The following is a 14,474-nucleotide window of genomic DNA, read 5'->3' on the forward strand; positions in this document are numbered from 1 at the left end:
GATGTTGCCCACTGTTATAAAGCCACTGTTAGTTTGAAAATTCTTTAGTTTGGCGCTATCTGGTGGTAGCATCAAGGATGACACTATGGTAGACGTCACCACCGCTATGTACTATATCTGGACAATGTGAAAATTTTTGGATGCCATTATGGAATTTGAACTTATATAATTTTTTTCATAATGCACACAAACCTCTGCTTTCATTGTTTGTGCTTTAGTGGGCAGCACTGAATCACCTGGAGAACGCATCAACCTCTTCAGCAGCTCAGACCGCAGCTGCCTGTCCGCCATCGGTGGAGAGGTGGTGGACGACTCCTCCTCGATTGTTTCCCAGAGTTCAAAGCCTCTACTTTGTCGGACTCCCAGCCTGAGGAGAGACGGCTCGCCATCGGTTACCAGAAAGAAACCAGGTGTTGCCCCCAAACCTCCACATCTGGCTAATGCTCAGGTACAGGTGAAGGTGTAACAGTATGACCTGAATGTATTGTGTGTGTATGAGCTGAAGACAAAATGGTCTCACATGTCGTTCATGATCTCAGCTGTGGAGGTTTGAAAAAGGTCTGAATGTGTGTTAGTCAAGATGAAAGCCGAAATACTATTAGATCTATTAGCACACTGAAGGTTTTGCACAGCATCTCCACAAAACAGATGAATCAGTATTATTAACTATGAACTCATGTTATGAGGGTTGTTTTTTGATCATTTTATTGAAGTATGATATAATATTTGATATCTTGCATTGCAGGGGGATGACATTATAATCGGAAAATCAACAGAAGTTTAACCCTGGATTCCCTGCCGAAGGTAAGAATGTAATGTTCTTAAATTAACATGCAGTTAAAGTGAAAATATAAGAAATAAAAATATATATGAGTTATTTTCTAATCTTAGTTTTGAGTATTTTCTTAAAAAGGTTAAACATAATTAAATAAGACACACAGAAATACTTAAATGATTTTTTTTATATATTATAGTCAGGTTTGTGGGACATTATTCATAGTTATAATAATAATAATAAACTTTCTCTGTATAGCACTTTCCTTAATGTAACAAAGTGCTTCACAATAAGAAAAAAAATACAACAATAAAATACTACATAGATAAGTAAATTGCAATTAAATAAAATTTGAACAGAGATAAAAGCTTCTTTTTTTTAAAAAGAAAGTTTATTTATTTGTAATTATTGCTAAAACTCTTCTTAAATTAATATACAAAGTAAAAAAAAATTAAAAAGATAGAGTTATTTTTTAATCTTGGTTTTGCGTTTTTCCTCAGAAAAGTTAAACATAATTAAACAGGACACACAGTAACAATTAAATGATACATTTTGATATAACAGTATAGTCAAGTTTGTGGGACATTATTCATAATTATAATAACAATAATGATAATAATCAACTATATGTATAGCACTTGCTTAATAAAGTTACAAAGTGCTTCACAACAAAAAATACAATAAAACAATTCTAATAAAATACAATATAGATAAATAAATTGCAATGAGATAAAATTCACAGAGATAAAAGCTTTTTTAAAAAGGAAAGTTTATTTATTTGTAATTATTTATTGCTAAAACTGACCTTACATTTTGTTTAGTTCCTATTTCACAAATTAATCCTTTGTATAGTAGCAGCCATCTCAGATAACCTTACTTCGTATGAAAGGTGTTATAATAAATGTATTATTATTATTTTCATTGGCCTCTGTAGTAAGAACAATTTGTGACTTTAATATTGTTGCAGATCATCGATCCACTGAAGCTGTTCAGTCGTCTTCTGGCCGCCTGCAGACGGACAGTTTATCTGAAGTTATTTTATGTGGCTACGCAGTCACAAGGCAGTCAGCTTTGTCTGGTCACAAGGTTTGTTTTTAATGATTTATTGAAACAATTGAGGTTTGGTGTGTTGGTATCATAAGTCCGTTATGTGTCAAATGAGGTTGTCTTATATCACGTATGGACTAATAAGAAGAAGGAACAAGAGGCTGCTACTGTACATGGATGATGTGGTAGACACACACACACACACACACACACACACACACACACACACACTGTTTAGTGGGATCTTCTGTGCTGTACAGCCTGTACATTTATTAATATGCAGGGATCAAACTAGAGAAGGTTGTATTTATTATCTCTTATGGAAATCAGCAACTTGTGTGAAACAAACACGCACAAGGACCAGCTTCACCACACAGTGTGAGAAAGCACTTCACTTCAAGTGTATCGCTCTGTGTTTCATGCTCCATTTCATTTGTTAGCAGGCAGAGCATTGCTTGAGAAACAATTGTGTATCATTATCTCTTGACGGATGAATTACAGTGTTTTAGTTACACGGGAAACTTAATGGAGTCCATAAGAAAGTCCAGATCCACTGGCCATAAGCCCAGAACTAGCTGAACATCTAAACTTCAAGTGCGATGACCATAAATGGAGAAGCATTTGTGTGCAGATACAGAGAAGTAAAATGATTTGTGTTTTCATTAATATAGAAGTAATTAATATATAATGCTATTTCTTTTCTCCTGTTTATTTCTTTTGGGTCATTTTTATACTACTGCTGTCTGTCTAAACATGTGTTTTTATCTGTCTGGCTCTTACAGTAGTCCTGTATTTAATAATTTATCAGAAGGGACTGACCACTTGCTCATGTGTTTTCACATCTGGATTTGAAGTACTTTGCATCTTGGAAGACTGTTCTGTCTACATAATCACACAACTACTGCACACTAGCAGACACGGTATATAACTACCAGGTAAAAACTACTTACTGTTATTTAGGGTCCACTAGTGGTTCCATACTGATCAATGTTCCAGCTACACCCTCAAGAAAATGACCATTACAAAAAAGTATTTTTCATATTATTTAGTTTTCTTAAGTTATTGATGAAAAGTGTCTTCTATTGTTCTTTTGTAAGTTCTTTGATTTTTATCATCTGTGCAAAATATACAAATCATAAAAACTGAGGTCATAATATCGACCTCTGTTTATTTTAATTTAAAGCCACTAACTTGTTATGACATGGCAGATCCATGTTTTTTTTTATTGCTTACTTGCTTTCTTTCAAGCTTATTTGCTTATTCAAACGAGAGGTCCGTTGTTGTTTTCTTTATTTCTTATGGTTTTTTTTGTTGCTGTTTTTTTTAAAGACAAATTCTACGTTTCATATCGTGCAGTTTCTTATCGTGCGGTTTCTTTGATCTGAACTATCACCAGACAGTCTTGCAGTAACATGAGGATGTGGCACCAGACTGATGGTGCTTCACTTCCTCATTCCACAGACACAACAATTTCTGCAGACGCTTATCGCAAAAGGTTTCATTTCCCTTTGTGCGGGTTTTACTACTGCTATTTTTCAGTTCTAAAATGCATTTTTAATGAATACATTTTGTGGTCAAATGTAATGTAATATAGACTCTCACAGTCCCGTCTGTTTCAGCCTGTAATGAATGGTTTTGTTCCTTTGGTCTGTGCACCAAATCCAAAAAAAAACTGCACATTCAAGTTGCAGTTTCACGACCTATTTACAACTTCCTCCTGTAACTGTTAATGTAAAAGTGAAAGTCTCATCATGACCTGAGAAAGATGTGTGAAGTATTTTACTGTCTTGCAAAGAAGAATCGGCTGAGCTGCATACAAATTTGAACTGTATGACATGTAATTTCCTGTTTTACATTATAGAATTTAATTTAACTGTTTTGATTCATTTTGAATTATAACATTTTGTTTCTGTTGAATCATTATAATAATTTACAGTATGTTGCAGCTACGGAAAATGGTATAAATAATTTATGAACTTTTGTTGTTGGTTTTATTTTATTATTATTATTTATTTGTTTTAATCTGTAAAACGCATCTGCTACATGTAGATAAGTTTAATGTGTTACGTTATTATGTATATTACAGTATGACAGTGATTTTCAAAGTGGGGGCCTCAGCAAATTGGAAAGGGAAAATGCAAAAAATAAATTGTATAATTATTATTATTATTATTATTATTATTGTTAATAATAATAATTATATATTGTATATTGGAATCTTAATTGCCGTGCCAAGTTTTATTTTATTTATTATTTTTTTTAATATTTGCCGCAGGGTTTTTAAGATCTTGCAAAAAGAGGGCCCCCTTGCCATAAGCTGATGCTATTTGGGGGGCATTGGCATGAAAAAGTTTGAAAACCCCTGTATTAGGTGACCAACATTTTTAAAACTTCAAAATTTGTGCATTAATGATAATTTGCTGACTGAGGACCAACTTTAGTAACAGGATTTAATGCCGTTTGAGTTTTTAAGCTTTTGTTTCCAGTAGAAATCTTTCACAATAGTTTTAAAAGCCAAGGTCTAATTGGAGAATAAAGGGGAAGGGGTGTTGTAAGTCTAAAAACAGGATTACTGAAGCGACGAATAGAAAAAGGGGGGGGGGGGGTGTCTAGATCAGGTTTCACATGCTATAAATACAGAGGCCGTTACACTGCAGGATCATTAACCAATAAGCACCGGCTGCAGCTGAAGTGTCACTCTGCATACACAAGTTGAGGGTCAAGAACTTCTCTGCAGACATGAGTCCCGGTAAGGAGGAAGAAAACCCTTTTTTTTCTCATGTTGTATGATGCTATTAGTGGAGTGTGTTATCTACAACTGAAGATGCAGTTTGACTCTTACTTCACAGAGTCAAACCGTTTTGAAGTGTCAGATTCATAGTCAAGTGTGAAATGTGATGAGCAGGAATGGTGGATGACATTGGATATGTCAGATCTACAGAGTAGAGTTAAACTGTATCTGTGTTGGGGAATGAATGCTGATGATTTGTTGTGATTTATTATCTGGAGAAACTTTGAGAGGGTGATTAAATTTAGATAAAATCATAAAGTTATCAAGTCAAATTTGTGTACTTTTACTCTTTTGACTTGTGTTACCTTTTTAATTGATGTGACATCTGTGTTTCCGTTTTCTGCACACAGTCTTGGATGTCGAGCGCTGTGATCTTGACATTAAGAGCAACAGCAGCAGCCACCATACGGAGCTGTGTGGAGCGGAGCGTTTGATTGTAAGAAGGGGACAGCCCTTCAATATCATTTTACATCTGAAACCTGGCAGCGAAGACTTCAAACCGGGTGAAACAAGCTTCACATTCATTGTTGAGACTGGTAAGCCTCTCTTGTATCCCAGTGATTACACTTACATGTTTATACACAGTTTGTGTGTGTGAGAAAGAAACATTTGGAGGGAGTGTGTGCATGCATGCATGAGGATTTATGTTTCTGGATTTAGATTTAATAGTCCATCTCTGTGTCTCCAGGTCCTTTGCCCAGAAAAGAATCAGCCACTAAGGTTTCTTTTGGTCTAAGTGACTCCACAGAGGACAGTGAGTGGAGCGCATCTGCCACCAATGATCCCTCCGGAAACACAGTGTATGTATCTATCAGTTCCTCGCACTACGCCCCCATAGGGGTCTACTCTCTGACTCTGGACCAGGAGGGCCAGAAGACCAGTTTAGGACACTTCATCCTGCTTTTTAATGCTTGGTGCTCCAGTGAGTACATAACGTTTTTTTTCCTCTCCAAATGATTTATGATGAATTATTTATGCTTTGTTTTGTGCACCACATGCAGCTTGAAAATTAAGATATTCCACCTGCCGCTGTCCAACATGGAAATGTTATATTGGAGGCAATACATGTGTTGGTGCTCTGTCTGTACCGACTCACAGGAGATGCTGTTTACATGCGCAGTGAGACGAAGAGGCAGGAGTATGTTTTAGCACAATATGGGCAGATCTACAGAGGAACACATAACCGAATCAGAGGGAAACCCTGGAACTTTGCACAGGTAGTAAACAGACTGTATAATCTCTAAATGCTTCTTCACTGTGACAGAAAAGAACAATGCACATCAAGTTTATTCAGATAATAATTCATTAACCAAATAAAAATATAGCTGACACAGATCCCTACACTAATCTCCGTCCTTCTCCTCTGATTATTTGTCCGTCTGTAGTTTGAACCAGGAATACTGGATATCTGCCTGAAGCTCCTGGATGAAAACCCCAAATTTGTCTCGGATGCCGACAAGGACTGCTTTGCCAGGAGAAATCCCGTCTATGTGACCAGGGTGCTGAGTGCTATGGTAGGTCTGAGTTCAGGCTTAAGTGGATGCCATTTAACCAGCCTGTGAATAGCCTTTATTAAATAGCTGTGCAGGCAGAGATTCCCATGGTGAACCAGAAAAAAAGCCCTCTACTTTATATTCTGAGTCTTATGTTGTTCTCCAGGGGGGGGACCTCTCCTTCTTTTGAAACTTTCTCATCTCCCCAGACAACTTTTGTGATAGAAAGATGCAGAAAAGAGACTTTTTAATCATCATGTGCGGCTCTGATTCCAAACAGGTGGCAAAGAGAAGTAAATTAAAGTCTGTTGGCTGCAAGTCAAAATAGCCAAATGAGAAATCCAGGGCTATTTCTAGTAGTCCAGAAGTTGTCACTATACAATAAATCAGTACCAGGCTTGTTCCAAGATGAACAGGATCATGCACTATAGAAATGTGAATGAGCTTGATTAAGTCTGATTATGTAACATTTATTTGTCCCAAATAAGCCAGTGTTGCTGCCAGAAATTATAAGCATCATTTAGGAGACTTTTCCCACGAAAGACTTAGAAAAGCAAATTAAAAAACGTTAAGGAAACTGTGTACGTATTGATTTAAAATGTAGAGCCTACCACTCAGCCCTGGAATGTCACAAAATGTTCCCATTCTCTCATTCACTCTCTCTCCTGCCCCCCCTTCTGTCTGCCTCCACAGATCAACAGTAATGACGACAGCGGAGTGCTGGTGGGAAACTGGGGAGAGATTTCAGACGGGGTTCATCCAGGAACGTGGATCGGCAGCGGTGACATTTTGCACCAGTGGGCAGAAAGTGGTCCCGTCCACTACGGCCAGTGTTGGGTCTTTGCTGCTCTTGCGTGCACAGGTAGGAGCACAGTACGGAGTGCATGACAGTTTTGGTTTGACTCGATTCAGACCGTCTTCAATTTATTGCGAAATTAGTTATTTTTTAGGCAGATGCTATTAGCACTCAGGTGTCCGTAGCCGACAATGACATTTTCACCCGACCCGGGCACACTAGATACCGTGTGTGTTGTGTACTGTATATGTACTGTATGTATATTTTCCCTAAACCTAACCAAGTAGTTTTGCTGCCTAAACTTAACCAAACTGTGACTGAAAATAATAACAAATAAATAAATAATAAGTCAACTAAGTGTAAAAATAGACTTCTCAGGAGACTTGAACCATGGGGTCCAGCTTGACCTATTCACCCACCACAACCTATTCCTTGTAGGTACTTTGTCGCTCTTCATATTACTACTACTACTACTAAGTCTTTCTGCCAGAAAGGGCTTTCTGGCATAAAACCCTTCGGCTAGCTAACTATTGTTAAATTTAGTAGCATATTCAACTTGGCAGTTAAATAGCCGAATAGCTGCCGAGTGACTATTCTCACCTGGGTGCAAATAGACACTTTTTTCATATGCACTATATGAGTTATTGTGTTTTACATACCAATAGATGATATTCACACGCCATGTTGACATAATGCCATTTTAACAGAGAGAAAATGCATTACATGCATGCATTAAAGTTAAAGGTAGGGTCGGTAATGTTGAGAAACTAGCAAGAGTACACTAGATTTTAAATATGATCCAACCGAAAAACGCAGCCCGGTGTTGCCAACTCTTTTCCAATGAAAGTCGCTAGCAGCACTAGCTCCAAAAGTCCCCAAATCTAGAGAGAAAGTCGCCAAGTCAGCAACACTGACAGTCCGTTCAGGCCTCCCTCGTGAGACACTCCCCCAAAATTATCATTATGAACGTAAGTGAACATGACTATTGTTAGTACAGCTTGTGGACGACTCCGGTGACCAGAATGAGTGCACGGGCAGAGAGCATGCAGGCAGGCAGGTAGGTAGGCCGTGATTGAACTGGTTTATTACAGTCCTGCAACAACCACAGATACCGGATTAAACAAACTGCGTGGCATCACTCAGCGTAGGTAATTTAGAAACTATTTTGTAACGGGGTACTGTCCGAGCAGTACGTAAAACACACCATCTGTTTCATCTCAGTTACATCCTCCGATCCACCTCCACACAACCCAACCTTTTTATCAAAACCCTAAATTTAGAGTCTAATGTCATGACTTTGAAGCGCTCTACCCCATGGGACATTTTTAGGTGATGTTTTTATTTGAGTCTTTGATGACAGTTGCTATCACCGGTGTATGTGCTGTGATTAAGAGTGGCCCTCCTCCCTCCTCCAGCGTCCCGTGCCCTGGGCATCCCATGTCGAGTGGTTACTAACTTTGGATCGGCTCACGATACGGATGCCAACCTGATAATAGAAAACCTGTATGATGAAGATGGTGAACGGATGTCTCATGGTGATTCGATATGGTGAGTGCGTGGTTAGCAGGTTGTTCCTGTATGCATAAAAACAACTGTCACTTTCGAGGCATCTGTCTCTCGTTATCTTCCATGATTCCGAGAATTAACTGTTGTTTTTTTTTTACATTATTTTACTGATTGAAGCTAAATGCGAATATTATTGTCCTTTATTTGACTATTTTCACCAGGAACTTCCACGTTTGGGTGGACAGCTGGATGAATCGTCCTGATTTGGGGTCGGAGTTTGATGGGTGGCAAACCAGTGACCCGACCCCGCAGGAGACGAGTGAAGGTAAACTTTGATTTTAATGTCCGGTTGTTTGTCCCGTTTCCCCAAAACTGTTAAAAACGTGTTTTTCCAAGAGCAAGTCCTGCATGTAAGACCATGAACTGACAGTTTCTATGCTGCCTTGGCAGACCAGTTATAGAACAAAGGCCAAACACTGTAAACACTTCATTAGAAATAACACTAACTGTATCAAAACTGCTACAAAGATGGACCATAATCATAATATCAACAATATTTAACCGTGGTGGTTAGTTTCAGTTTCAGTTTTAATGCTGTTACAGGTTTGGTTTATGGTTATGACCAAACTTGTGATAACGTTGGTTTGGCAAGTTCACATGACTCATCTCGAGACTGTTTTTACTAATGCACCTGACACATTCATATCAAATGTGGTTAAGTAAACCTCTTTTGCTATTAAGCGTTGTAAATAATTTTGGCTACTTTTCGTTTTTGTATAGAGTGCTACCGGGACGACGTATTTTTGTAGGCCAACCCGGAGGTTAGCATCGCCTTGGTTCACTCGACAAAAAGCCAATGGGATTTTTCCATTGCCGAAAATAAGCTCTGTGGCAAACAAACATTTATGATACTTACACGTTTTGTTCAGCAAGATAATCTCCACAAATGAACACCACTTTTATGATTTTTGAAGCATGAATGCAATCGCCAGAAGTAAAAAGCTAACGTCATAACGGCTATAAACAAACCACAGCACGGTCACATGACTTCGCGTCACCACCTCATTTAGTCACTTGTTAGCAACCGCCTTTTTAAGACAAGTAAAAGCCCCAAATTCACGAGGGGGATATTTACTGACATGCTTAATGTTGTAGAATAAAACGTTAAAATCTTGTAAGACCTTATTTCAGGCATCTAACAAAAAACCCATTGACTTCCAGACGAGGGAACCGGAAGTGCTAAAATGCTAACTCATTTCCGGGTTTTAGGACTCCTGCAGCACTCTATTAAGACACTGACTGCAAAACAACAGTTAAGGTTGTTAAAATACTTCTTTCTCTGTAGAAGTGATTATATTATCACCAAAAGTATTTTGTTTGAGTGGCTTAATTGATTCTATTTTACCACGTGAATGACTTGCATGGCCTGAATCGATGCCTTGTGTGTGTGTGTGACTCCTGCTGAAATGAAACTGAAGTCTGTCTCTGTGATGCTTTCAGGTGTTTTCTGTTGTGGACCGTCCTCTCTGAAGGCCATCAAGGCAGGCGAGCTGACCAAGAAGTATGACGCTCCCTTTATTTTTGCTGAGGTGAGTTTTTTTCTTAAACCTTTAAGTGGAACGTTTTAAAGTGAAAATGTACATACTTTACATTTAAGCTGGACACTATCGACCGTAATGGTTTTAATGAAGGTCCAAGTTTTGAGACCTGAGACCTGTGTGTATGAAAATATCCCTTTCTGCTGTTACAGATTGTTTCAAATACTTGTAAAAAATTGCAAGCCTGTTTTGTTATCTGAATGTCTTTAAAATTAATTTTAGTTCATGTCATCTCATGTCGTGTGTGGAGTCAGGTTAATGCAGATGTTGTGGAACTGGTGCGCCTGTCAAATGGAGAGATGGTCAAGTTCAGTGGATCAACTAAATCTGTTGGACGCTGCATCAGCACCAAAGCGGTGGGCTCAGATGAGAGACACGACATCACACACCAGTACAAGTATCCCGAAGGTACTGCAGAGACTTCACAACCACACACTTATTTAAATGGATCTAAAAGGATCCCAGGTGCATCTTCAACGTTTCGATTAAAAAATATCCATTTAAACAAATTCTGGGTTTGGTGTCAGTGTGCAGGCACTACATTATGCTCCTTCTACTGTCATCACAGACACACACGTTACATACATCTCACATTAATATAGACGGATGACCTCAACTACCTCAATATGAAGATGTAGTCTTAAACGAGACTGTCGTACTATTCTGTGATTCTGCTGGTTTTCAGGCTCAAAGGAGGAGAGGAAGGTGTACGAGAAGGCGCAACACCACAACAAGCTAGAGCAGCGAGGAGAAGAGCCGGGGCTCCATATCAAGGTGTTTTTTTTACTGTTCATACTAGTGTAAGAAAATATCGATACACTGGAGTATTGCAATATTATGTTTTGTGATACTGTATCGACTTTTAGTTAATAGTTTACATGCAAAGATTAGTGGCTCATTTTGTGTTGTATTTAAACCACCCCGGTGTTGTTATCCATCTTCAGCCATAGAAATTAAGGCTATATAAATGATGAAATGTAAATACATTTTATTATTATTATTATTATTATTATAATAATAATAATAATAATAATAATAATAATAATAATAATTATTATTATTATTATTATTATTATTATTTAATATATGGTGAAAACAATGGAGCCTCATTATATACACTTATACTATGACAGTTTTCCTAAATATATATTACCTTGCATACAGTATTGTAATATATTGAATCTTAACCCCTGTATATGTATCATATCACCAGATTCTTGCCAATACACAGCCCTATGGTTCATATAAAAGGTGGTAGAGCAAATACTGTAGAAACACATCATATAAAAGAAATTAAACTCTGAAATAACTTAACTTATTTAAAATGTTACTGCGTAGGCGGGTCTGTTGAAGCTACAAAAGAGATGTTACGATGGGCACAATGATATGAGAGTTTTCAAAGCAGCACGAGACAACATTAGAGCTCCAAATAGGCCACATCCTCTCTGCCTGAATTGCAGGTTCATTAGTCAAAAGAACAGAGACATTATTATGTATATGTCAAAGGGAACTGTATCAAAATGAATGCCAATATATGCAAACTGTAGCAAGAAAGAGGAACAAGTTGAAAATAACCATGATTGGTATGAAAGGCAAACAGTACACATGTGGTTATTAAATACTGCTAACTGGCATGTAATTTAATATGAAAACAAGTATCATTAAGTGTCCCCTTTTAGGTAGACAGATGAATAGATAAATAATCCATATGTCAATGCTGCATTAGCTTTGAAATTCATCTGACCATAAACAATTTTATCAGCATATTCTGTTCCAAAGATCACAGAATCATCTTTTTTTTTTTTAACATCTGCTTATAATTAGAAATATAAACTATACTAATGCATTTATATTATTGTGTAGTCAAACAAATAATCTTATAATTCTCAGATCAAACTGGCTGATAACATGATCGTGGGCTCGGACTTCGAGGTGCACGCTGTCCTCACTAACAACTGCTTGGAGGCGAGGACCTGCACCTTCCTGTTCTTCGCCAAAGCTGTCGGCTACAACGGGAAACAAGGAGACAGCTGCGGGTTTACTTCAGACAAAGTGGAGGTGCCCTCCGGAGAAGGTCAGCTCCGATCTTTACACCGCCGTAGTATTCATCTCGGCCTCCGTCTGTCAAAAAAACCATTCTCGTGCTGAAATTGCATAGTTTTAATAACCTAATTAATATGTACGTAATGTATGTGTTTTTTCAGTGAGGTCACAGTCCCTCAGACTGGAGTACGACCGGTATGGATCAGTGATCACTCCTGACAGGTTGATCAATCTGTCAGCCATCACCATCGACAAGCAGATTACAAATTACCATAAGGTTGAGAAGACCATTGTGCTGGACGAGCCGGATATAGAGATCAAGGTATGGGCGATGGACAGGACAGAGAAATGTATTTATGAGCACTAAAAATGTTACATTTTAGAAGGGAAAAACATTGTGAATAAATAAATGACTTTACATCCTGATCAAAACAGATGTTGAGTAACAAAAATGTCAGCGCACATGAGCTCAAAGCAAAGCAGACGTTTAATAATTACATTAATGAAACTTTTCAACTTTTTGTCTCATTGCTATAAAACTGTACAATGATATGGTACAGTTTCATACTATTACTTCTCTGTCTGTTTAGAGTAGTAGAGTCTGTAGCTTACAGTGTGTCCGTCTGTTTCTCAATCACATCTGGATCACTATGCTACTGCAATTTGCATTTTGTAGAAGTAATGTAACCAGTTTTTCGAACTTGACAACATAAACATTATAAATGAGCCCCTTTGTATTTCCTGTTGAAATGTTTGTTAATGCAGTAGCTGACAGGAAGTAATCTTGGACCAAAGCTGTTGCCCTGGCAACAGAATGGCAATGAAAAGGTCTATTGAACGTTTACCTTGATTCAGGTGATCACAGATCACAGGAAAATTGGGATTTAACTAGAAATCACGGTATTTCCTGTCATTACTTATTGCCACTCAGGCACAGATTTATTATGACATAATCGTAAACATTTACAATATTATAGCACCTCTCACATCATGAAACCTGTTTGTCTGCAGCTGGTTGGAGAAGCCACAGTGAACCAGCCTGTGTGGGCAGAGCTGACCTTGTTGAACCCGTTACCAGAGTCGCTGCAGGACTGCAGCTTCACTGTAGAGGGGGCCGGCCTCACCGACGGCAAACCCATAACAGCGAGGTATGTCAACTCTATCCGGGGCTGGGCGATATGGCCAAAAACTTCTATCCTGATATAGGTCATATTATATCTCGATAATGATATCACAATATAGCAAGTAATTCAATAAATAAATAAATAGTCTATATGAAATAACCACATGGTAAAGCCTATACACTGTGTGAATGAAATACTTGACGAATGAAAGGTGAATATTTTCTCATTTACTTAAGAACTTAAGCGCAAAATGATGATGAATTTTTTGAGAATTTTGAGTTAGTATGTGCTTGTTATTATCAATTTAGACAATTGTGTGGCTTGATATCTCAATTTATGATTTAATCACAATATGATTCCAATGAAAGATGATAAATATTGAATTATCACCCAGAATCTAAATCCATCCCAACTGTTATGAGTGGATTTATGCGTCAATTATTTCTTTTAGCATTTCCATGCTTTCTTTTTCTTCTTTATGGTTTTACTTGGTGTCACCCAATTCCCATTACAGTTTATCTATGCAGTTCAATGTACAAGATGGTGTTTCTGCAAAGTTTGTACAAAAACTCAAACGCACCCAAAATCACAGTGAACTTTTCCCAACAACTGCCACACAATGCTTCCTATTTCAATAATAACAAAATGTTACTTACAGCTCTAAGTATAAGATGTGATCTGTGATTTGTGGTGATATACCCATAATCACAGTTACATTAAGAATATCTTAAACACTAATATGGCATGTATACAATAGCTGCCAATGCCACACTGATACCTGAGCTGTATAGAGATAAGAATAGAGATAAGCAGAAAACATGAAACTCATCTCAGATTTTTGATTCTTGCAGGATTGGAGCTGTGGGCCCCAAACAGGAAGCCAAGGCCAGCGTTGACTTCAGTCCCACCAGCGCCGGTTCCTGCGTGCTGCTGGTGAACTTTGATAGCGACAAACTGAAGAACATCAAGAGCTTCATCAACGTTGTTGTGAAGGAATAAGCCGGCACAGAAGTCTGACAACACTTAACAGCTTTTTTATTTTGTTTCTTTAATTGCAGTAGAGATTACAGGGCCGCCCAGAGGGGCTTGAGGTTTTTTTTTAATCCACTTCTTATTTTTATCCATATATTATACTAGAATAAACCATATTATACGAGAATATACCATATTATACTATCAAGTTTTTTCTTGGTTAATTTCATGATAAAACACAATGATCCACATCCACTAACCACTATGTACAGGGCCTCTATTAGCTGCAGTAAAATGAGATACAGACAGAAACAAAGTTACTAATGATT

At 37.7% G+C, this 14,474-nt stretch overlaps 2 protein-coding genes across 2 annotated transcripts in view; both read left to right on the forward strand.

Moving 5' to 3' along the window:
• LOC141773111 (pleckstrin homology domain-containing family G member 4B-like) overlaps positions 1 to 3,916 on the forward strand; it is a 33,317-nt gene extending 29,401 nt beyond the window's left edge. The window contains exons 23-25 of the mRNA XM_074644795.1: positions 219 to 448; positions 746 to 804; positions 1,743 to 3,916. Coding sequence (XP_074500896.1) covers positions 219 to 448; positions 746 to 784 — 269 coding nt within the window. The 3' untranslated portion in view covers positions 785 to 804; positions 1,743 to 3,916. The remainder of the gene's footprint in view (positions 1 to 218; positions 449 to 745; positions 805 to 1,742) is intronic.
• A 539-nt stretch (positions 3,917 to 4,455) lies between these two features.
• Positions 4,456 to 14,349, forward strand: LOC141773112 (protein-glutamine gamma-glutamyltransferase 2-like). The gene is made up of 15 exons (XM_074644797.1): positions 4,456 to 4,571; positions 4,964 to 5,149; positions 5,302 to 5,535; positions 5,712 to 5,830; positions 5,999 to 6,127; positions 6,800 to 6,968; positions 8,318 to 8,450; positions 8,630 to 8,733; positions 9,909 to 9,997; positions 10,261 to 10,414; positions 10,692 to 10,780; positions 11,897 to 12,080; positions 12,211 to 12,371; positions 13,061 to 13,197; positions 14,025 to 14,349. Exons 1-15 carry the CDS (start codon positions 4,562 to 4,564, stop codon positions 14,170 to 14,172), a joined length of 2,046 nt encoding a protein of 681 aa, XP_074500898.1. The 5' UTR covers positions 4,456 to 4,561; the 3' UTR covers positions 14,173 to 14,349.
• The last annotated feature ends 125 nt before the right edge of the window (positions 14,350 to 14,474 follow it).

The sequence above is a fragment of the Sebastes fasciatus genome, chromosome 8 (assembly GCF_043250625.1).
Source record: "Sebastes fasciatus isolate fSebFas1 chromosome 8, fSebFas1.pri, whole genome shotgun sequence".
NCBI lineage: Eukaryota > Metazoa > Chordata > Actinopteri > Perciformes > Sebastidae > Sebastes > Sebastes fasciatus.

Excerpts from the sequence above, each read along its gene's own strand:
- LOC141773112 (XM_074644797.1), top strand. Across the intron at positions 10,415-10,691 it reads CCAGTACAAGTATCCCGAAG|GCTCAAAGGAGGAGAGGAAG; the intron begins GTACTGCAGAGA and ends GCTGGTTTTCAG. Across the intron at positions 13,198-14,024 it reads GGCAAACCCATAACAGCGAG|GATTGGAGCTGTGGGCCCCA; the intron begins GTATGTCAACTC and ends TGATTCTTGCAG.